The 23886-nt window shown below is 35.5% G+C and overlaps 1 protein-coding gene across 5 annotated transcripts in view; it reads right to left on the bottom strand.

Moving 5' to 3' along the window:
* The window catches only part of PIK3C2G (phosphatidylinositol-4-phosphate 3-kinase catalytic subunit type 2 gamma), a 539869-nt gene that overhangs the window by 28926 nt on the left and 487057 nt on the right, over positions 1-23886 (bottom strand). For 4 of the 5 annotated variants that reach the window (XM_086713961.1, XM_086713960.1, XM_086713958.1 and 1 more), the window contains one exon: positions 13413-13518. In XM_086713961.1, the coding sequence (XP_086570087.1) occupies positions 13435-13518 (84 nt within the window). In that variant the 3' untranslated portion in view covers positions 13413-13434. Of the gene's footprint in view, positions 1-907; positions 1006-13412; positions 13519-23886 lie in introns of those variants that run through there. The other variant, XM_086713962.1, reaches the window with a different exon arrangement.

The raw sequence follows: 23886 nt of genomic DNA on the forward strand, positions 1-23886 counted from the left end.
CATCCTGATTTATATGCATAAGGGATAGAGCCAAAATAGGGCTACTGACTTTCTCTATAGTCTCCTAGGGAGTTTTACCATATGAAGGACCTGCTTTGAGTAGACTAGAGGAAGACTGGAGAAGTGGCAAGGCTTAGAGTTACCTCCTTCTGGTTACTGCACCCAGACTCAGACCATGAATCAATTACACTGTGACGCAGAATGCTCTCTCCCTTACTCAATGTCAATGGTCCAATTGCTATTCATACCTCTGACTTGACCCATCTTCAGAGAGGAATAGGGTATAATGGAATAGCTTGCAGTTGTTTTTAGAGCTAACTACCATTGCTGTCCTATGTTCTGGTATATAAAGATGGGTTTCCTGTCCTCAAAATAATATTATGTTTTGAGGGGAAAGATATATCTCTGAGTAATTACATCAGAACATAATAACTGTTTGGGGGGTATAAACTCAATGTACTCAATGGGCATCTGGGGAGAAAGCCTTAGAGTTGCTGGCTTCACAGAGAAAGTGTTGGCATTATTCAAAGAGATGAGTTAATCTTCCACTAAGCTCAGCAAGATGAGATAGATGTAAATTCTTGGGACCTCCCTTTTTTCCCTTTGGACCTTAATGCTCTAGCTATTCCTGCATTTTCAAACCTTTTTTGCGAGATTTGACCTAACACTTCATTGTGAGTAAAGTCTAATTTTCATTCTAGGACTTGGCCTGTGAAATATTTTATAGTCTTTACCCTAGGGATTGCAATCATACAGAGGCAGAACATTGTAATTGGCCTACTGTTCCTCACTTAAACTTGGTGGCTGGCCCCATTCCTCTTACTAATGTTGACATTAATTGCCTGAGGGAGGCAAGTGATTTTTAAATGTAGGTTTACATGTTTCTCATTAGAAATAATAAACTTACAATGTTTTTCATGTGTTTCACTAGTATGGTCAGCTTCGCATCCTCATGTGATATCGCTAACTGCACCTTAGGTGTCTTGTCAGGAAACTTCTCACCTGATAAAGCAATAGAATTTCAGTGGGTTAAATTGGAAGCAGTTCATCACAGGATAAATTAGACATTTAAAGAGTAAAATAGGACCAATGAATAATGTGCAAAAGAAACATTTTTCAGATCATGTAGAAAACATAATACTCTTTCGGAAACTGAGTTGGTTGAAGATGGGATTTTTGTCTAATCATCCTAAACCCTCTCTTTCTCCTTATATTTTGTATTTTTGATTGATTTTGTGTTTGTTTTGATTATTTTCCCAATTATTTAAATTTGAAAACTTAGTGCCATTTTTGGCTCCAAATTTCTCAATGTTCAGTACAATAAGGGGAAGTATTAGAGAGCATGAAAGTGTTGACTTTAAAAGTCAGTAAGCCTGGGGTTCAGGTCCCAGGACTATACTTAAGACTGTGTTATAATAACTAAGTTAATTAACTTCCTTAAAGTGAAGATAATAGTTACCTACTTCAGAATAGTTGAGATGATTAGCTGAGAAATTCAAAAGTTTTCACAATGTAATCTCTCAATAAATGTTTGCAATTAATAAGTCTTCTCCACATATTTGCATTCATTTCTTCCTGTCTAGTTCCATAGCTCCTAGTTCAGACTTATACGAATATCTTGTCTGAACTACTAGAACATTCTCTTCTCCTCTCCTAGAACTCAAATCTATTTGGACACAATCACCAGTGTAATTTTCCTATGGCAACTTCTATAAAATTACTGTTTTTTGTTGTTGCTTATTTATTTTTGAGAGACAGAGAGTGGGGGAGGGGGCAAAGAGAGAGGGGACAGAGGATCCGAAGGCACTCCTGTGTTAACAGCAGCAGGCCGATGCAGTGCTGGAACTCATGAACTAGAGATCATGACCTGAGCCAAAGTTGCATGCTCAACCAACTGAGCCACCCACGTGCCCCTATAAAATTACTCTTTTAATCAAAGTACTCTTCATAGATTGCCAGTGCCTGTGAAAAAAAATCTGAATTTCTCAGACTTATATTTTTGCTTCCTATTGTATTGAATATTTCTGTTTTTTTATTTCCCACTGTCTTTATTCCATACTGTAGTCTGTATGTTCAGTTCTACAAACATGCTCTGCTATATTATTCTCTTTATATGAAATGAACTCTTCTACCATTTTTGGCTATTGAACTTTTATCTTTCTACAAGGACTAATTAAAATGCAAAATAGTTTCTGTGGTCATCTCTCTCTGAACTCCCCTAACACAGCCGTTATCACTTAATATTTGTATCGTAATTATTATCTTACATGCCTCAATTTGTTTCGTGGACTATAATCTCCCCCAAGGGTGACTTTTTTTCCTATATCCTCAAGAGATGTATAAATCAGTGTTGCTCCATAATGTCACACTAAACTTTTATTTAATAACAAAAGTAGTATTTTTTTTTCGAGGTATATCATTCCATCAATAAAATGAAGGCTCTCATTTTTTAATTAAAAATTTCTGGTTTATAGCCCAAAGATTAAGCATAATTTTCAGTGTCTCTGATATTTCCATTGCTAATCTCTGGTTGTATATTCTCTGAGGGAAGTTAGAGAGAAGTTTATTAATAACAAGAAATTTGGCAGCATTCTGCTATGGGCTCATTGTGGTCCACATTGTTTTCTGAGAGCCAGTTTCAGCTCTGTAATCCTCTCTAACCTTTGAGAATTAAACTTGACTGGTATGTTTCCTTTTCCAAAGATTTTTACATGTTTATGAGAGTAGTTTACACATTGTACGTTGGTAATTTTTTTTAAGTTTGTTTATTGATTTTGAGAGAGAGAGGGAGAGAGTCCCAAACAGGCTCTGTGCTGTCAGTGCAGAGCCCTACAGAGGGCTTGATCTCACAAACTGTGGGATCATGACCTGAGCCAAAATCAAGAGTCTTACGCTTAGCCAAAGGAGCCACTCAGGTGCCCTGTATGTAGATAATATTAATTAATTTTATCGTAAATGTGCATTATTGATATTGAAATAATTAAAATTGACATTGTTTCTTACAATTGAAATGGTAATTACATAAAAATAATTAAAATTTTCCTTAAAATATCTTGATTACAATGACTGAGAGACATTATGAGTTAGAGGTACTATGGGATAATTCTGATTGTAGTACTGAGGTAAATGGAATTCATAATAAAAAAATTTAATTGGATTTTTGGTATGAGCATGTTAAAAATGATGACTTTTTGATGTACAATGGACATTATTTTTGCATTAAAGTGTGAAAAGATTACTAGCTAGAAACTCAATGCATTTAATCAGAGGACTTTTAGGTTGAAGGTAAGAAATTAGCAAAAATTTATGATTGAGTGTCTAAATAGTAACCATATAACTGTTATTTGAACTGACTGAAGGTGATATTCCGCTCTGAAACTCTTGTGCCAGATCAGTAACCAGATCTATCAATACCTGGCAGAATTCAGAACTCAGTGAAAATTCAGGCCACCAGGAAGTTTTAGTAGTCAGCGTAGTAATAGTAGAGGTACTTAATATTTCTAGAACTCTTACTGTATGCCAAACATTGGCTGAGAGCTTTATGTACATGAACTCACTCATCCTCATAGCAATTCTATAAAATTTGTGTTACCCCGGTTTTACACATGTGGGAACAAAAGCATTTGGTCAGAAGTCATGCAGACAATAAACCATGCAGGGTCAAATGATCTCTAAAGCCTATGTTCTTAAACATTGTGCTGTAAAGGGGCAAACATGGGAGCAATAATCTAAGGGAAAGAAATGAAGAACCCAGAGAGGGAGAATTTTGAGAATAGTTCCATATGGACAAGAAGATGCTGGAATATTTTGACTTTCTGCTTCAAGTTAGTCTGGAGAATCTGATATACTTAATTTAATCATTTATAATAACCCTAAGAACTAATGGGACACCTGGGTAGCTCAGTCAGGTGTCTTACTCTTGACTCAGGTCATGATTTTGGCTCAGGCCATGATCTCATGGTTGGTGAATTTGAGCCCTGCCTCAGACTCTGTGCCGTGCTGACAGCTTGTCCTTACTCCCTCATGTGCGTGCACTCTTTCTATCTCTTTCTGTTTGATCCTAAGGATGATTGTGTTGAAATGTTTGAATGTATGACACTATAGCAGATAATACAGCACTCATTATGCATCCTGTGTCCATTAATGTTAAGAAATAGCATTTCAAAATCTAACATTTTCAGATGATAATATATTCATAATTAAAAAAATAAAAATTTACTTTAAAAGTATACAGCAAAACATCTTCCCCCATTCCTAACACCTATCCACCCAGTTCCTTTGCCATTATTTCATTAGTCTCCCATATGTCCCTCCAGAGGGACATTTCTCCTTCCACAATTTCTCCACATAAGCAAATATGAATAAGTATTTTTATCCACTCCCCCCCTTTTCCACAAAAGGAATAGCATATTTACTGTTCTGCACAAAGATCTTGGAGAAATTTTTATAATAGCACAGAGTTTATTTATTTTTTAAAATATAGTTTCATACAAGGTGAAATACCATAATTTATTTAACCAGTTCCCTATCGATGGGCATGAGGGCAGTTTCCAATGTTTTCCAGCTGTTACAAACCATGCTGCAATAAATAGCTTTGTATGCATGTCATGTTGTACCTATGCACAAATATTATAGGATAAATTTCCAACAGAATTGATGGTCAAAGGGTATTAGCCATTTGTAATTTTGATAAATGTTGCCAAATCACCTTCCATGGAAGTTGTAGCAATTTGCATTACCACTAGCAGTGTCTAAGAGTGCCTGCTGATTTGTAACCAAGCTTATTAATTAAATTTTTGAATTTTTGCCAAATCTGATGAGTTAAAAATGGTATCAGTGTAATTTTAATTTGCATTTTTATTATGAGTGAGTTTGAGGACCATTTCTTTTGCTTAAGAGCCTTTGTATTTTGGGGTTCATACATCTTTTCATATTCTTTCCACAATTTTTTATTTGGTTATTGTCTTTTTCTTACCAATTTTTAGATGGTTATACATTTGACAACCAACTCTGTGATAAATTGCAAATATTTCACCCATTTTGTCATTTATCTTTGAATTTTTTTAAAAGTTTGCTATAGTTTTTCTATATCATGCAAAATTATTATGGTTCCTGGATTTGTAGTGTTAACTATACCAGCTCATCCTCAGATTATAAAAGATTGTTCTATGTTTTCTTTGTTATATATATGGTTTTGTTATTTACATTTAAAATCTTTCATCCATTTGGTCTTTAACCTGGCATATGGTCTGAAATATGCTATCTCATCACCATTTATTGAATTTTCCCTTAGTGGTTTGACCACATATTAAATTCCTGGATGTATTTGACTCTATTTATGTACAATCTGTTATGTTCTATTTATTCATTCTCTTTAGGCCAACACTACACTGTTTCAATTATCAAGGCTTTGTAATGTGTTTTATAGGGCTAGTATTACCTCTCTGCTTGTGTTCAATTTTCCTGGTCTTTATTTGTTTTTGTTTATGAACTGTAGAATTAACATGTAATTAAAAATAAATCTATTGATATTTAAAAAATTATATTCAGAATTATATCAGAAATATCTGACATAAGATTCATGATGTAGAATCTTCCTATACAAGAGAGCATGCTATTGGGTCTTTCCATTTGTTCAAGGCATCTTTGAAATCCCTCATTAATGCTTTAAAGTATTTTTCATTTGCTCTTGCATATTTCCTGTTCAATTTATTCCTAAGTTTTTTTTTTTTTTTGGCTGCTATTGTAAATGGGATCTATCTTTCTTTCTTTTCTTCTTCTCCTTCCTCCTCCTCCTCTTCTTCTTCTTTCTTCTTCTTCTTCTTCTTCTTCTTCTTCTTCTTCTTCTTCTTCTTCTTCTTCTTCGCTGCCTCCTCCTCCTTCTTCTTCTCCTTCTTTATAGGTTTATGTATTTATTTTGAGAGAGAGAGTGCAAGTGGAGGAGGGGCAGATAAAGGGAGAGAAGGAATCCCAAGCAGACTCTGTGCTGTTAGCGCAGATCCAGATGCAGGCTCTATCTCATGAACTGTGAGATCATGACCTAAGCTGAAATCAACAGTTGGATGTTTAACCAACTGAGCCACCCAGGTACCCCTGGGATTTATCTTCCATGTTTATTTTATCTTTATCTATACATCAATTTGGTACCTGATACCTTTATTGAATTTTCATCATTTGTGCTAGATTCTTAGTTGATTCTTATTTTTTTAGGTATGTAATCATGTTACTGGCAGACATTGTTAGTTTTGTCTTCTCTTTGCCAAACTTTGTTTCTAAGATTTTTTTTCAATTTCACACAATCATTTCACAAATATTTATGGATATCTTATGGACAAGGCACTGTTCTAGACCCTTGGAACAGGTTAGACAAAATTCCTCTCTTGGCATTTCTATAGTAGCCAGGGATATATAAAAAGCAAAACCACACAATAAATAAGTAAAGTTTATTATAAGCTGAATATGATAAATGATAGGAAAAAAAAACCCAGAACATGATGAAGGCACTGAGGACTAACAGAATAAGAGTCAGTTTGCAATTTTAGATAGGATGATCAGTGTACTTCTCATTGAGAAGGTAAATTAAAAATTTTTTTAATTTATTATTTTAGAGAGAGAGAAAATGCATGCCTTAGTAGGGAAGAGGTGGGGGGGGGGCGGTGCAGATAGAGGATCTGAAGTGGGGCTCGAACTCTTGAACCATGAGATCATGACCTGGGTGAAGCCGGACTCTGCTTAACTGACTGAGCTACCCAGGGGCCCAGAGAAGGTTAATTTTGAGCAAAGACCTGAAAGAGGTGAAACAGTAAGTTACCTGTTGGTAACCATGATGATCATGGGCATAGTGTCTTATTTTATAGTTTAGTGGAAATGCTTTTCCACTGTTTCCTTGTCATGCCTGATGTGGGCTTTGGATAGCCAAGATAGATACATTTTCTCATGTTAAAGCATTACCCATTTATTTTATTTGAGTGCTTTGTCAAGAAAGTTTACTGAAATTTATCAAGTGCCTTTTCAGGGTCTATAGAGACAACCATATGATTTTTCTCTTTAAGTCTTTTAAGATGATAACATGTATACTGTATATTACCAATATTGAACCATTGTTGCATTTCTGGTCCTGGTGAATTTCATTCCTTTAGTGTGATGATGGATTATTTTGGCAAATATTTTAGAATTTTCCATTGATACTCAGAAGTGAGATTAGGCTGTGATTCCTTTTTTGCTGTTCTTGTATTCCTTGAAGCTACTGGCATAAATACTTTATATGTTTCATAAGAATAATATGGAAAAATTTCCTTATTTTTCTCTGCTCTGGAATTAATTGTTTAACAGTGGAATCACCTACTTTTTAAAGGTTTTATAGAATTCCTGTGGAAATCATCTGAACTTGGTAGTGTTCTAAAGTTTGCTTTTTGAAGCTTTTTCTTTTCTCTCAAACTTGGTCTTTTCTAGAGCGGAAATTGTGTTTTCCTAGAACACTATCTATTTCAGACAGATTTGCAAATTTAGTTTTGTAGACTTGAGCAAAGTAGTCTCCTACTTTTCTTCAGTTTCATCTTTTTCTATGGTTACTTCTTGATTCTCCTTTTGTATTTTATATATTTGCATTTGCCCCCATTCGTTTTAATGTTTATTTGTGTTGGGGAGAGACAGAGACAGAGTGTGAGGTGCGGGGGGGGGCAGAAAGAGAGAGGGAGATACATAATCTGAAGCAGGCTCCAGGCTGTCAGCACAGAGCCTGACGCGGGGCTCGAACACACTAACCGAACGTGAGATCATGACCTGAGGTGAAGTCGGATGCTTAATGGACTGAGCCACCCAGGCATCCCTGCCCCCAGTCTTTTGATTATATTAGCCATTGGCTTTTTTATTTTATTGTTTACTTTTAAACTTCCAGATTTATTTATTCTGTTTTCTGTGTTCTAACTCATTAATCTCTACTTGACTCTTCATCCATTTATTTTTCTTTTTTGTATTCCTTTGTTTTGTTATGTGGTCTTATTCCAATTGTCCCAGTTATTGAGCATTGCTTTATCTTTCTCCCATGTTTCTGAGATGTATTGTTATTCTTTAGAAATTTTGCCGTTTTGTGCTTTAAGTCCTTTTGGCCCAAGAGTTAAGAGAGGTTTTTTTTCATAAATATCTAAACTTAAGTATCTTTTAGCTTTCTGAATTTTTAAAATTAATTTCTCACTTTACTTTCTCATGATTAAAAAATATGTCTGTACTATTTCTACTTTTTAGGATTTATTGAAATTTTCTTTGTGGCCTAATATATAATCTATTTTCATGATTTTCAGGATAAAGAGTTTTTATATCAATTACCAATTTTCCTTATTAATTTTATTTAGTGTTCTTTGTGTCTACTTATGTAAAAAATTTTAAATGTTTTTATTTATTTTTGAGAAAGAGAGAGAGAGAGAGAGAGAGAGAGAGAATGCAAGTGGGGGAGGGCAGACACACAGGGAGACAGAATCTGAAGCAGGCTCCAGCCTGTGAACTGAGAGATCATTACCTGAGCCAAAGTCGGACGCTTAACTGAGTCACCCAGTCGCCCCTGTATCTACTTACTTTTTTCACTCAGTCTTTCATAAATCAAGAGAAGTTAATTAGAATATCCTATTACCAGTCTGTGTATTTTTCCTTGAATGTTCCATAATTTCTGCTTTATATGTGTTGCTGTCATATAGTTGATATGCAGTCATAACCACTCATATCGTTATTGAGAATTGTACTTATGATAGTTTAAAGTTGTATTCTTGTTTAATTCAATGCTTCTTGTCTTAAATGCCACCTTTTCTTTATTAACATCATGGCTTCTGGTCTCCATGTCCTAATGTACCTGTGCTTGGAGTTTAATTTTTAATTTTTAAAAATCATTTTCTCTTAGGTGTGTTTTTACATAAAGTATAGAGTTATGATTTATACTTTTACTCCAACTGGAAATTTTTTCTTATAGATGAGTTTAAGCCCATTTCTACTTATTGATACAATAGATTCATTTTCTGTTACTGTTTTATGTTATTAAAGAAATATAACATTTTTGTTTTTATAATTTTTAAAGAAAATCTTTGGCTATGTAATTTGTTTTTATTTTTATGTACTTGTAATACTTAGAAAACTTTTACTTTTGTTATAGTGGTTACTTTTATTTAGTATTCTTAGACTTTTATTTTTTTTTTTTTTGACAATATTTGTTTCCTAATAGAGACAGAGATAAAATTAATGTGTATAAAATTTTGCACTTGACTTTCATCTACCACCTAATTATATTCAATGTTATAATCTTTCTCAGTGTTTCCCTAACACTAATATTACATATGCTACAATTATTTTTATCACGTAATTTGTTAGGTTTTAGCGATATCTGTTGATACTCAGCTTTTAGAAATAAAATAATTAGAAAAAGTCTTCTAACTCTCATCTTCTTTTATCTTTTCTTGCCCACATTAGCCACAAATAAAAGTCTAAGATAATTTTCTAATTGGAAACATGGTATTTTATGATATAATATAGCAAATGCGTAAAATTTAAAGATTTCAACTTTCAAAAACAACCTAATATAAATATTTATTTCTAAGTAGCCCCAGCCCTCCCTTTCTTGTCCTTCCATCTCATTAAAAGTTACATTGAAAACCTGGGTAACATACTTCAATGTATAGATAATTGACTGAGTTCTGCTAGAGTAAGTAGCGATAACATTAACCAGAGAGACCCTGCCATGGAGACAGTGGCTTCAGTTCCCTTTTAAATTAATAGCATCTCCAACTGGAGGTTGGTAATGTGAGGTAATGATTGAAAACTCCTGTTTGCAACCATTTGTTATTATCAATGGCATATAAACATGTTTATTAATTCATCCTCTTAACTCTGACAACTGTTGTCTTTGATCATGTTCTACTCCATTACCTGTGTTATTGTCACTATACCTTGACAATAAAATCTATCTTCTTCATGTCAGTGTTGTATACTGGTAGAGGATGGATAGATTTATATTTTTGTGGAGGTACTATTTTGCATGGGACCTCTATTAATTTGGGGAGTATAGAGGATCATGCTATTAGAGAGTTAAAGAGTATACAAGATAAGATGCAGCAACTTTCTGGGTAGTGCTTTGGGTGAGTCTGGTTGAGTCCATATTTAATGTAATTTGCAGAAGATTTCTTTTCTAGGTGCTACTTCAAGAGAATTCTAGTGGTTGGGAAGCAGTGAAGTTCTTGTGCCTGGGCACTGCCATGGGAAGTGGGAAGTGTGGGAGAAGTGGCATGATTTGGGATTTTAGTTTTCTTCTCTTTGTCCCTTTAATAAAAATGACAAGCTACCTTGGTATAGAATATAAATGTGTCATACATTGTTCTTTCTGTCAACAATCATTTATTCAGTAATTATTTATGGAGAGTGAATCTATAGTAGACCAGACACTGTGCTAAGGCCTGGGGTTACATTGTGAGCAATATAGACATGGATCATGTCTTCCTGAATTTCTAGTCTACAAAGAAGCACACAAAGCCATAATCACCACTGCAATAATTTTGGGGGAAAAAAAGCATTTTAGGAGTAAAGAGCAAAGACAATTGAGATGAGATATGAAGGATGCAAAAAAAAAATGGTGGAGAAGGTAGAAAAAGTCAGAAAAAGTCTGACAAAAAAAAAAGTCTTTTTTGTCAGAAAAAGTCTGACAAAAAGTCAAGTGGTCCAGGCAGAGAAAGGTCCATCTGTTACGTGCTGGTGTGCTTGTCTTAGTTGAGGAACTGGAAAAAGAATCAAGATAGGGAAGGGTCTGATATTAGCGCTGGAAAAGGAAACTGGAGGATGCCAGATTCTGCTGGGATGCCATCATGAGAATTTTGGTCTTTACCCTAAGGGCAGGGGCAACTATATAATTTGTGAGACTCAGTGATAATGAAAATGCAAAGTGAAAATGCAGGGTCCCTTTTACAAAAATTATTAAGAATTTTGAAATAGTGACAGTAGAGTATTAAACCAAGTGCAGGACTTTTCTAAGCACTGTGCCTAGTGTGACTGCACAAATCACAAACCCATGAACTTGGCCCTGCCTAAGATCAATGGGAAGCCAAGCAAAAGTGTGAAGTAGAAAAGAGTATTGATTGGATTGGCACTTTAAAAGACAAATTCTTGGGGCACCTGGGTGGCTCAGTTGGTTAAGCATGGGGCTTTTGATTTTGGTTCAGGTCATGACTTCATGGTTTGTTGAGTTTGAGCTCTGTGTCCAGCCCTGTACTGACAGTGTGGAGCCTACTTGGGATTCTCTCTCTCTCTCTCTCTCTCTCTCTTTGCCCCTCTCCCGTGCTCTTTCTCTCTCTCTCTCTCTCAAAATAAATAAACATTTAAAAAAAAGACAAATTCTGGGGCGCCTGGGTGGCTCAGTGGGTTAAGCGTCCAACTTCAGCTCAGGTCATGATCTCGTGCTCTGTGAGTTCCAGCCCCGCATCGGGCTCTGTGCTGACAGCTCAGAGCCTGGAGCCTGCTTCAGATTCTGTCTCTCCCTCTCTCTCTGGCCCTCCCCCGTTCATGCTCTGTCTCTTTCTGTCTCAAAAATAAATAAATGTTAAAAAAAAAAGACAAATTCCTTTTTTATTTTTATTGAAAAAAATTTTTAATGTTTATTTATTTTTGAGAGAGGGAGACAGAGCATGAGTGGGGGACAGGAGAGAGAGAGACACAGAATCCAAAGTAGGCTCCAGGCTCTGAGCTGTTAGCACAGAGCCTGACGCAGGGCTTGAACCCATGAGCTGTGAGATCATGACCTGAGCCCAAGTCAGATGCTTAACCAACTGGGCCACCTAGCCACCCTTGTGTTTTGTTGTTTTGAAACAATAGGCTGTCTTTCATATGCAGTCAAATATTGAGAATCAAATCTTTTGTCTATCACCACTCTGCCAAAACAAGTCTTGAGTATTGTATGATGTAGTAAGAAATTAGCAATGAGAAAAAAATCAAACCACCATTTTATTTTTTACAATAATCCTAATTTTTTGTGTGCTTATGTATTTCAAACATCCTATAGAGAAATAATACCTCAGCAAAACTACAAATTTGATAGTGATCCACAGTTTAATTTTTTGATACATAGAGAAACAATTTCCCTTAAGGACTTTTATGACAGAATAGAGATCAAGCTATTACTCTTTAAAAAGTCTGACGACTATAGAAATCCGCAACCTTATGCTTTTTTTTAAATCTCGTTAGTTCAAGTTTATAAATACTAATGGTAAAAGTTATCCCCAGCTAACAATATTTTTGAAAAGAAGGTAATTGTTAGATATTTGTGTATCATGTCAAGAAAAAAAGGAAATATTTTTTTGGGGGGATGTCATTCTTTAGATACATGCGATTAATTATAAGAAATTACCTTATATTTACTTAAAAATATTTATGGTTTGTTCTATTAACTATATTTACTTAATAATGTTTATGGTTTGTCTATATAAGCAAAGTGTCAGAGAGTGATGTCAAATTTGGAGCTTGTGACAACAGAGCAGTGCATAGTGGGGAAGTGAGTCCTCAGTTTAAAGTTACTTCAGTCTAACAGAAGAAGTAGGCTGACACACACATAAATATACAACTTAATAAGCAATTACACTATTCAGCTTGATCTGGTTGTATAGACCTCTGTACTTAAGTGTAAGTAACTACAATGTTAGATACGAGCAGAGGTGAGAAGCCGATGGGTCTAATCTTAAAGGCAAAGAATCACAAGGAGGATACGGATAAAATAAAAACAGAGAGCTGTGAAGGAAAGGAGGGTGAGGCCTAGCAAATTATGGGCTTGCAAATCTTTGTGAAATAAAAACCAGTATCAGTATTTGATAGCTACTGGCAATAGAATTATATTATGGACACTTAAAATTAATGGGACATTCAAAGAGAGTTCCTGCCAGTCTAGGAGAAATGCTAGAAAAGTTCATTAGGATTAACACACATTTGGCGGAAAATAGGGTAGATAATTGTGCTGGGATAGTTTGGGATCCAGGTAATAAAAGAAGACTTCGTGAGGTAGAGTAATTACTGAGCTTTAAAGGATAAGAGTGAAATGGCTAGATAATTCATAATCATTGTTATTGCCTAATATTTACTTTTGTTGCTTCCTAAGATGTTGAGTAATCTGGAAAACTTACCTGCAGGGGAAAACAAGAACTCTGTCTCTGAAATGCAATTCCACCTCGAAGCACAATTAATTGAAATGAGTTAATAGTGTGACATCATGTAGTTATCATAAATGGACAAACACATCTTGGTTTAATTTAACTTGAACATATTTTAAGGGGTTAAAAAGCTTTGGAAATAGAAAAGACCCTTAAAGCTTATTCTTTAAAAAGATTTTAATTTGAAAGTTGAAAAAAATATGTAGTTGTGATTTTTATGCACAATTATATTGAAACTCAAAAATTGTACATAGTAATAACGATAAAACTACTTGCCTAGATCCACAAATGATTGTTCTTCAATTGTTTGTTGCACAGGCTCAGAGAGGAAAAAACTAAGCACGCAATCACTCTGAAAAAAAAAAAAAGAAAATATAATATTTCTTCATATGTTACTTATTTATTGCTTCCATTCACTAGTAGAGGACAGACCCCTAATTTAATATGACTGGTGTTCTTATAAAAAGGGGAAGTTTAGACACAGGTATTTATGTAGGAATGACAATGTGAGGAGACATAGGCAGAAGATAGCCTTTTATAAGTCAAGAAGAGAGGCCTGGAATAGAGTCTTCCCTCACAGCCATCAGAAGGAAACAACCTTGTTGACACCTTGACTTTAGACTTTCATATTCCAAAAACAAGAGACAACATATTTCTGTTCTTTAAATCATCCAGCTTGTGGTACTTTGTAATAGCAGCCCTAGGTAAGCAAGACAGCACCCAATGCTGATCCCTTCATCTATGTCCTAGATTCTATTTCTTCCTCCTTAGGAACCTTGTGGAATATCTCAATCTATACGTTAGTAACTTTACCTTCTTCCTTTCTTTCTCATCAGCATAAAGTAGTCTCTCCATTTTAACAACTAGCAAACAGAAGAGTCAAACCACACAAAGTATACTCACACGTAAATAATACCCTGTCACTAATGCCCCTTTGGAATCCTGTTATTTCTGCCCCCTCCCTTCCTTGACACAAACCTATGGGAAGAGCTACCAACATTCATACTGGTTTCACTTCTTCAATTTCTATTCTATGGTCTACAGCACTCAGGATTCCCCCCACTAATCATTCTCCAAAAATGCTTATAACATCATCTCTAACAACTTTTTCTTTTTTCTTGTCTCCCGCCCACCCCACCCCACCAAATCTGATGGGGATTTTCTTGGATGTTATATAGCTACTCTATTTCTAGTGAAAAACTCTCTATCATTTGTTTTTATGATACTAGGTTGTCTCAGTTTTGCTTCCATTTGTCCCGTCATCTCTTTTTGGACTTTTTTTTTTAGGCTCCTTTTCCTTTTGGTTATAATTTAAGTTCTAGTGTTGTTCACTTCCAGGCCATCTCTCTCATTCCTGACACATTCTTTCTGGGTGATGTTATCCCTTTTGGCAGCTTCTACAATGATGCACCAATCTAAACCTTTATCCCAGATCTGTCTCCTGAGCCTCAGCCCTCTATATCAAAACACCTATTTGTTGGCTTCCTTGACTTTTCTAAAGACAATTACAACCAAAAAGTGCACCAATAACTGCATTTTCTTTGCCTTCAATTTGCTACTTCTTCCTATGTCCAGGCTCAAAATAGAGTGTATTTTTTAGACTCTCCATTGTTCCTTACTCCACACATAATATTTATTGCTAAGTCCCCTACTGAATTCCTAAATATCTCAACTACCCATTTCTTCTTTCCAGGTATGCTTCTGAGTTCCAACATCCTCACTTCTCACCTAAATTACAGCAGGGATTCCCAACTCTTACTTTGCTACTCTTTAATCCAATCTGTTTTCCACTTCATAGTCAAACTGATCTTTCAAAATAAATATCTAACAGTTAACTGCTTAAAACCCAGCAGTGGCTCCTTATTGCTTTTATGAAACAGGCCAACTGCTTCACAAGGCTTGTAAGACCTTTCTTGCTTGGGATATTGCTCTTTTCCCCCCTTTATCTCTCACCATTTCTCTCTAGGACTTCATGTTTAACTACACTGAATTATATTTCTTTCCTCAAGTGTGTCAGCTCTCTCACCTCTTTGTCTTCCTACACACTTTGTCGTTATCCATCCTTTCCACACTTATCCACCCATTTGCCCAAGGTTTTTCATGTGCTTTCTTTTCTACTCTTTTAGCCTCGTCGATAGGATATCAAGAGGAAGGATTGTCATTTATTCACTCATATCTAATAGAGTATTTTTGCTTAATAAATATTTATTAACCAGAACTGAGATCTGTTTTTACATAAAGAATACATTGGTTTTCCAATGCATATATTGTTATCTATGTAGCAGTTTTATGCATCAGTGTAAATTAGTTAACTACCAAATTTTGATCTCTATGTATTAATCTCTTGTGAACTTGCTTAATAAGAATATACCCAAAAATGTATCCATATTCAGGATGCTGACCAAATCAAGTTTTTTGTTTTTTTGTTTTGTTTTGTTTTGTTTTTTAAGCTTAAAGTCAAACTTCAGACTGTGTAGAATTTGTTGAAGAAAATTTGACCTTCTTGGGCCTTTTGACAACTAGTCAATTATTCTTTTCTGGTGACATTTTGGCCTCACCACCCAATGGTTATTAAACTTCAATAGTAGGCAGAATATCTTCCCAATTAGTGTCTGAAATGTCACCACTAGCCAATTATTCCCTTGTGTTTACACTGTCATATCCTTGAAATCCTCATTTGTAATTCCGGGTGTGGGTGACATACTAAATACTAATTCCTTATTGTAACAAGAGTGTTTTCATTCTTGAGGAGAAACATGACTCAGTGTCAATGGAGGGAGAAATCAATAAAAGAGATGAAGAGGGGAGGAAAAGTAATGTTGTTGGATCTTAAAATAATTAATTTTGAAATTTTCTCAGACTTGGCTTTACTCACGTGCATGCCTCCCACTGCTTTTTAGCACACTGCACCACTACAGAGTATGAGTTATAGAAATGTCAGTACTAAAGTTGTTCTTACTGATGACTTAGATCAATGTTCTCAGTTGGGTTTGTATTGATCCCCAAGCAGTGTAGCTACATTTAGTTGTATAGGTTGTATACTGAGCAACATTACAGGTGCCATTTTTACATGGACTCTAAGTATAATCCTACTTAGCAGTGTTCCCCATATGTAGGGCTGGCAGATATAGCAAACAAAACCAGAGGATGTCCATGCAATATTTGCAACATACTTATTCTAAAAAGAGATATGTTTATCTCAAATTCAAATTTAACTGGGTGGCCTGCATTTTACTTGCTACCCTACAGTATGAGGTGTCTAGAAAATGTGTGGGCACATTTTTGGTTGTCTCAGAAGATACAAGTGGCAATTAATGGGCAAGGCCACTTATCCTAAATGTGCTGCAATACCCAGGAGGTTCTCACATTATGAAGAATGTTTCTTTTCTGTTTAGTTCTTCAAAAGGTAATGGTCTCCCAGGTTAAAACAAAAACAAAACAAAAAACTCTGAAATTAATTACTCTATTCTAGAAGTGAGAAACCTGAATATTATATAGCATAAGTGATTCAGTGATTGAAATTAGTACCAAAAACAAAACAAAACAAAAAACAAAATGCAACCAACCAACAAAGCCCTGTGTTACCTGTGTTATCATTGCCAATGGCCTATAGATGTGAAGAATGCATATGGGAGACAGGTGGGAGATGTGGCTACAGAGTCCTAGAGCACACTAGTTCTATAGAAACCTGAAACTACTGTGACCTGTTGATGAATGTTAAGCAGAAAAGCATCACAATCAGGTATTTTTAGAAAGGTGACAGTGCAGCATTGTGGAGAAAGAAAAGGCAGCAGCCAGTTTTGGAGAATATCATCAGCAACATATTGTACTTTCTAAGCATATTGTATTTTCTAATTTTCCATTGTGCTTTCCCATTAATTCTCTAAAATGGCATTTGCATTCTCTCCCATTCCCTTTATCTCCCTGGTCCTGGTGGTGGGGTAGGTAGCCTCCTCACATCTCCTTGCTCTTCTAACCTCCATTCTTTCTTCTTTTATAAAAATACCCTGCTTTGAAGATCATGTCTGCTGACTCTACTGCCCTCCCCACCTCCCTTGCTGTTGCACTTGTCTACTGACCTCTAGGTCACTGACCTTCATTTCTTGAACATTTTCCACCCTGGAACATTGTCATTTTCTTCAATAGTTCTTGTCATAATTCACACTGTTTTATTTTATTTTATTTTATTTTATTTATTTTTGAAATAATTTTGTGTTTTACTTCACTTTTTTTTTTTTTTTAGAGAGAGAGTATATGAGCAGGGGAGAGGGGCATAGAGAGAGAATCTTAAGCAGGCTCCATGCTGAGCATGGAGCCCAACACAGGGCTCTATCCCATGACCTGAGCCAAAATCAAGAGTCGGACATTTAACCAACTAAGCCACTCAGGCGCCCCATTTCATGCTTATCTTAATATTCACACAAATTATCCTTTCCTGTGGTAGTTTCTTTGCTTTTTAATTCCTCTCACCTATTGATGTTGTTCTGCATCCTACTGAGGCACTCACTTCCGTTCCCTTGATCCTGTCTCGATCAGTGAAGAAAGGGCTTCCATTATCTTGAAAAGAATTTCTATAAGCTACCACCAACACATCTATCATCTTACTTCACTTCTACCCTTTCCTCCATTACATGGGTGGACTGTCTGTACTTTAATCTCACACTGATTTGGGCACAAGATATCATGCTCTTTTCTCTACTCAAGGTTAACACTTTGGCCTCTGGCTAAGTTCTCATTTTTCTCATCAACAGTTTTTACTTCTTCAATAGATCTTCCTACCAGCATACATATATGCTATAACATTTCAGTAAACAAAATTTCTTGACCTACATTTTCCTGCACATTATCTTATTCCTGTTCATCCTTAGATAAAAGCCCCTGCAAGGATAATTTCCTATTTTTATCCCAAATGCCTCTCTTCATATTCTCCTTTGAACCTATTCTTTTTTTAAAATTTATTTATTTTTGAGAGAGAGAGAGAGCATGTGCACACGAGTTGGGGAAGGGCAGAGAGAGATACAGAGATCCCAAAAGAGAAATCTGGGCTGACAGCGCAGAGCCCTGTGTGGAGCTCAAACTCACAAACCATGAAATCATGACTTGAGCCGATGTCAAGAGTCAGAAATTTAACCAACTGAGCCACTCAGGCACCCCTCTTTTGATCCTGTTCTAATCAGAGTTTTGTTTCTAACACTCCCATCAAACTGTTGTTAAATTCACCAATGATACCCATTTTTCTGAATCCAGTGGTCAATTCTCAATTTTTGACCTAGCAGTAGTATTTGAAACAGCTGATTTTGCTTTCTTTGAATTTAATTTTCTATTGGATTCCAGGCATAAAATGCTTCTGGTCTCTAAGAGGTTGCTTTTTTCTCAACCTCTCTTGTTGATTCTCTCCATCTTCTCAAACTTTAAACTTGGTATGCTGCAAGGTCTACTCCTCAGATCTCTTCTGTGTTTACATTTCACCCTAAGTAATCTCATCTAGTCCTATGGCCTAGAAAACCAATCATTTGCTGACAACTCCAATATTTGAATTTCCAGCCTTTCTTTTCCCCTCAACTCAATTTTCCACTTGACATCTCTGATTAGAAATTTTGTATGGAACTCAAACCTAGTGTATTTTGATCTAAACTCCTGTTTGCTCCCACTCTCCACTGCTCCGCCTATAGTTTTCTCCATCACAGCAAATATTCAGCCAATACAGACTTGTATGGCCCTAATGGTGGGTTAGTGGCTGGCACTTTTCCTGGTCAGTGTCTGTGCCCTAACACTTGTTAAATATTTGGTCTATCCCTCCTATGTGGAACATTATATATTTGGTGAATAAATCAATAAGAGTTTGGGCTTTTTTAGGGACCCTAAAGTTACTGGTCTTTGATATATCAATGTTTCAGGTCAATGCATTAGGTTTTATTAAACGTTTTATAAGATTATATACATATTTTCTTTGCTAGAGTAGATGTTTCACTAATATGGGTTTTTTAATGTCTAATAATGCACTTGAAAGTTAGAAATGCAGTCAACAAAAAGCAAATTTGAAAGCCAATTGAACAATTTAAAATTAATATCTGCATCAGCTTATTTTTGTCAAGTTCAGAGCTCTTATTAATATGTTGTTTACCAATTATATTATTAAGCCATTTGCAATTTAAAATGATTGATTTCTGAGAAAGCTAATCAATTCAAAGTTGCTCAAAACTTGTGTTTTTCTTACATGAACAAAGACTACAGAGAGTTAAAGTATTTGCAAAGATCAGAAGTAATGTAATATAACACTGAGATCAATTTTTTCTTTCTTTAAAATAACACATTAAGAATTCCCATTTATTAACTGGCAAGCCAACATCTAGAATTGGCTGCAAGATTTAGTTTCAGTGAGTTAAAACAATAAGCTAAATCTCTCTCTCTCAAGCACTGTGAAAGACTGTAAAAATGTGAATTTAAAAATGAATTCCCATAAGAGTTTTAAATCAAAGTTGAACAGTAATTGTATTTTATTGCCTTTTTCATAAGGTAGCTTGTCAGAATGTCCAGTCTTTAATGTAGTTCAACCCATTATGTTCATATTGGAGTTACATAGAAGAACGACACTATGAAGAACGGCGAACTTCTAAAGAATCTTTCATAATTCTCATTCTAAAATGTCATCAGCACTTCACTAGACTCTGAAAAATAATCTTGGTTTTACTGATGGTACACATGTGACATTTATCCTGCCTGCAAAGTCATCCCAGCCAGCTCCAAATAGGAAAAGAGCAATGTAGTGACAAATGCAGTAATTAACATCTGGGTTTAGCAACCAGGGAACAAGAAACATATGTTCACTATTAAGATGGGATTTACCCATTTGGATTTATTTTGACATTGGATTTCTGCTTAAAATAATCACATTGCCTACACCATAAGTGATATTATTCCTTATTTTAAGAGGCTTTTAGAAATGAGCAGCAATACTGCTAAGAGCTAGAAATTACAGTGAATATAACTTTAAACTTAAAAAGAAAGGAGAGCTGTTTATATATCTCAGCTGAAGTCAGATGTGGGGATATGTGTGTTTAGGTACTGCAATCATGTGCTATAACTTATTATTTCATGTGTATATTGTTCTTTATAAACATCTTATTTAGTTTGCAACACAATTCCACCAAAACAGAGCAACATTTAAAGCAAAAAGAATTCCTGTTATCACAACTATCATTTGCTTGTGGAATGAAATTACATTGAAAGGATAAAGAGAAGTTTCTATTAGCTTCAGAGAAGAAAGTAAAGCTAAATAGACAAAAGCCAGGTAGATACAGGACTAGGACATCTAAACTGATGCTTCCAAGCTCATTAAAAGAGATATTGAGGTAGCATAGAATTATAGTCTTCATTTATGCCTATTTTCTTTTATCAACAGATTATATGGGCGTGTGTGTGTGTGTGTGTGTGTGTGTGTGTGTGTGTGCACATGAGAGAAAGAGAGAGAGAGAAACAGAGAGAGACAGAGATTTATAGGCATTGCTCTACCTGGGTCCCTCTTATGTCTTTAGACCAAAGCCCCAAAGATGTGTCTCCCATCTAGCCTAACTCTTATACCTGATATTGGACTTTAAAACAGACTGTTTTGGGGCATCTGGGTGGCTGTCAGTTAAGCGTCCGGCTTTGGCTCAGGTCATGATCTCACCGTTCGTGAGTTCGAGCCCCACACCAGGCTTTGTGCTGACAGCTCAGAACCTGGAGCCTGCTTCGGATTCTGTGTCTCCCTTTCTCTCTGTTCCTCCCCAACTCATACTCTGTCTCTCTCTCAAAAATGAATAAAGATTACAAAAATTTAAAAAAACACCCTTTTTATCTCATTTGCTCAACAAAAAGCAAGACTGTTTACATTTGTGAATGACGCTAGGAGGGAATATAGCAGCTGATTTAGCAAGATAAGATTGTCCAGTTTTACATTCAGGCTGCATCTTCTACTTCTTCTCTTCTTTTTCCATTCGCTGCCATATATTTCTTTATGTTCATGTCTGTATTTATCACTGTATTATAAACTCATTGAGAATAAAGTTTATATGGTATTAGTTGAATCTCTCCAATTTGTTCTCTTACAACCAATTTAATCCTCTTAGTCTAGAGTGTTATACATAGTAAGTGCCCAATAAAAAATTTAAAATCTTTACAAGGTTATGTTCAGTGATATAGAATATTTTTAGTTACAAATAAATGTACTAAATGTACATTAATAATAATTGTACTAATATAACTAAAAAAGAATGTGAGCTTTAGTATATAGGCATAATAGTATTATTTGCCTTTCCTACACTGCCATATGACAAGCAGCTAGGTAAGAAGAAAAGTATTTTTATGAGCATTTTTCTAGGGCCAGAGATGGGGATTATTCTATTGCAGGAATATTCATCACAAATGTAAAATTACTTTAAATCTCTTATTTTATTAGAAGCAGAAAGGAAACTTGCATATGTATAAAAATTTCCTCTAAGCCATTCATAGCATTTAAAATAATTAAAATATTCATGTTACATCCATGACTCTATAGATTTGATGATTACATAGATAAAACTTTGTTGATATATATGAGAAAAGGGAAAAAGTGTATCAATAGTACAAAACTTAGAAAATCTCAAAATAACATGATTTACTTTGAAATTATGTAACTTTTAGGCCGATAATGTTTTATTTAGTTAAACGATGTTTTCATTTCTAGAATATAAACAAACTGAACCAGGGAACAGTCCACCAACATATGGAGACACATAAAGCTTTCACCATGATTAATCCATTTGAAGATAATTGAAAACTGACCACATTATGCAATTATGCACAAAGAACCTGGGTGATTAGGCACCTGGTATTAATGCTAATCAGCATCTGATGATATCCCTGTCAAATTATTATTGTTCTATTATCATATAACCCATATAATGAGTATTATCTCAAATCCCATAAAGTTCCTTAGCAATAAGGGGGAAAAACCAATTATGAAGTTATGGAAGTCTTTATGGGGCCACTGGCACTTATCAACATAGACAGACTATTGAGAAAGACTGTAAACTACTTAGGGCAGTGCCCTAGTCTGATTCCACTTTTGACTTTCTGGAATAGAATTTCTCAAATCTGGCTGTGCGTCTAAATCCACTTGAGTTCTTAAAAAACAATACAGATACCTAGATATCAACCTTTACCTAGAGAATCAACATTTCTAAGGATGAGGCCCCAGAGCATAGTTTTTATTTATTAAAAATTTTTAAAAAATGTTTATTTATTTTTGAGAGACAGAGACAGAGTGAGAGTGGGGGAGGGGAACACACACACACACACACACACACACACACACACACACACAGAATCTGAGGCAGGCTCCAGGCTCTGAGCTGTCAGCACAGAGCCTGACACGGGGCTCGAACTCACAAACGGTGAGATAATGACCTGAGCCAAAGTCGGACACTTAACTGACTGAGCCACCCTGTGTCCCAAGAGCATACTTTTTAAAACCTCCTCAATTTATTCTAAAAAAATTGATCACAGGTGCTATTAAGGCACCCCTGGCCAGACCATATACAATGTAGGCAATCAATAAACATTTGTTGAATGACTAATGCAGTTTTCCAAAATAGCCTCTTTTATGCTAGTGCCCACATTTAATTTTTGTTGACTTGATTTTTATTAATATAGCACTACTTTATTTGTTTTGTAGTATAGAAATGGCAACTAATGAATTCAATTAAATTATCAGGGGGGTGTTACTTTAGAAGAAGGCACATCTATAATATTGGCATCCTTTTGTAAGAGACAAATGGGATCCCCCTCGTTGGAAGTTCAGTGTGAGAAGATGGCTGACATATTCTCACTTAGAGTATTTATAGGATCTGTGATTTTACAATAGTGTCTCATGTTTGATGATATAAATACCTCTTCTTTTTCCTTCTGTTTTTTTATTCTCACTCAACTCTTAGACCTTAATTCATCCAAGAACAAAACAATGTGGTGTCTGAAGTTTCTTCACCTTCCTTTTCCTAAATACTGACCAATAGGGATTAAAAACAAAAGAAAAACATCTCTTCCTGGGGTATCTACAGTAGAACTTTGGTTACCACATTAGCAAATGTGAATGTGATGAAACCTGGGACCTCTATGTGTGGTGGTTTTTTTCATCTGCCTGTGTACAGCAGTGACTGTGGTGGGCAGCAATATTCGCTAAGCCTTGCTGTGTTAAGCTGCCCCTTTGCAAGTCTTACCCACCTGTTATGTCTGACTCTTTTGCTTTCCCCTCTCATAACAGTCCTCTGCTAACATTTCTGTAGACCTCATCCTGTGAGCAGATACATCTAAGCATTCCCTATTGGAAGCCTGCTGCCACATAAAAACAGATCTCAAAACTTGTCTTCTTCACACTGGGGCCAGAAATCAGAAGCCTCTCCACTTTGCACTTACTTGTCTCTGCCTAAATGGGCCAAGGCCTGGCACCTTCAATGGTTACTAGATATTTTGTCAATTACCCTGAAAAGGCATCGCCTTTAAAACAGCTTTAGTATAATCAGTAAGGCAACCTTCCGCATACAAAGATGATAATCCCATCCACTATCCCCTCAGCATTTTCCCTTATAGACAAGTGCCATGCCCATGAGGCCCTTGACTATAGCATAAGTTAATGGACATGACCTTAGGAGAATGTTAGAGTTAGTAGAGAACATTAAGATGTCAACATTCTAAAAAGGGATGT

This window comes from Puma concolor, chromosome B4 (assembly GCF_028749965.1).
Source record: "Puma concolor isolate L17-30 chromosome B4, mPumCon1.1.hap2, whole genome shotgun sequence".
Taxonomy (NCBI): Eukaryota; Metazoa; Chordata; class Mammalia; order Carnivora; family Felidae; genus Puma; species Puma concolor.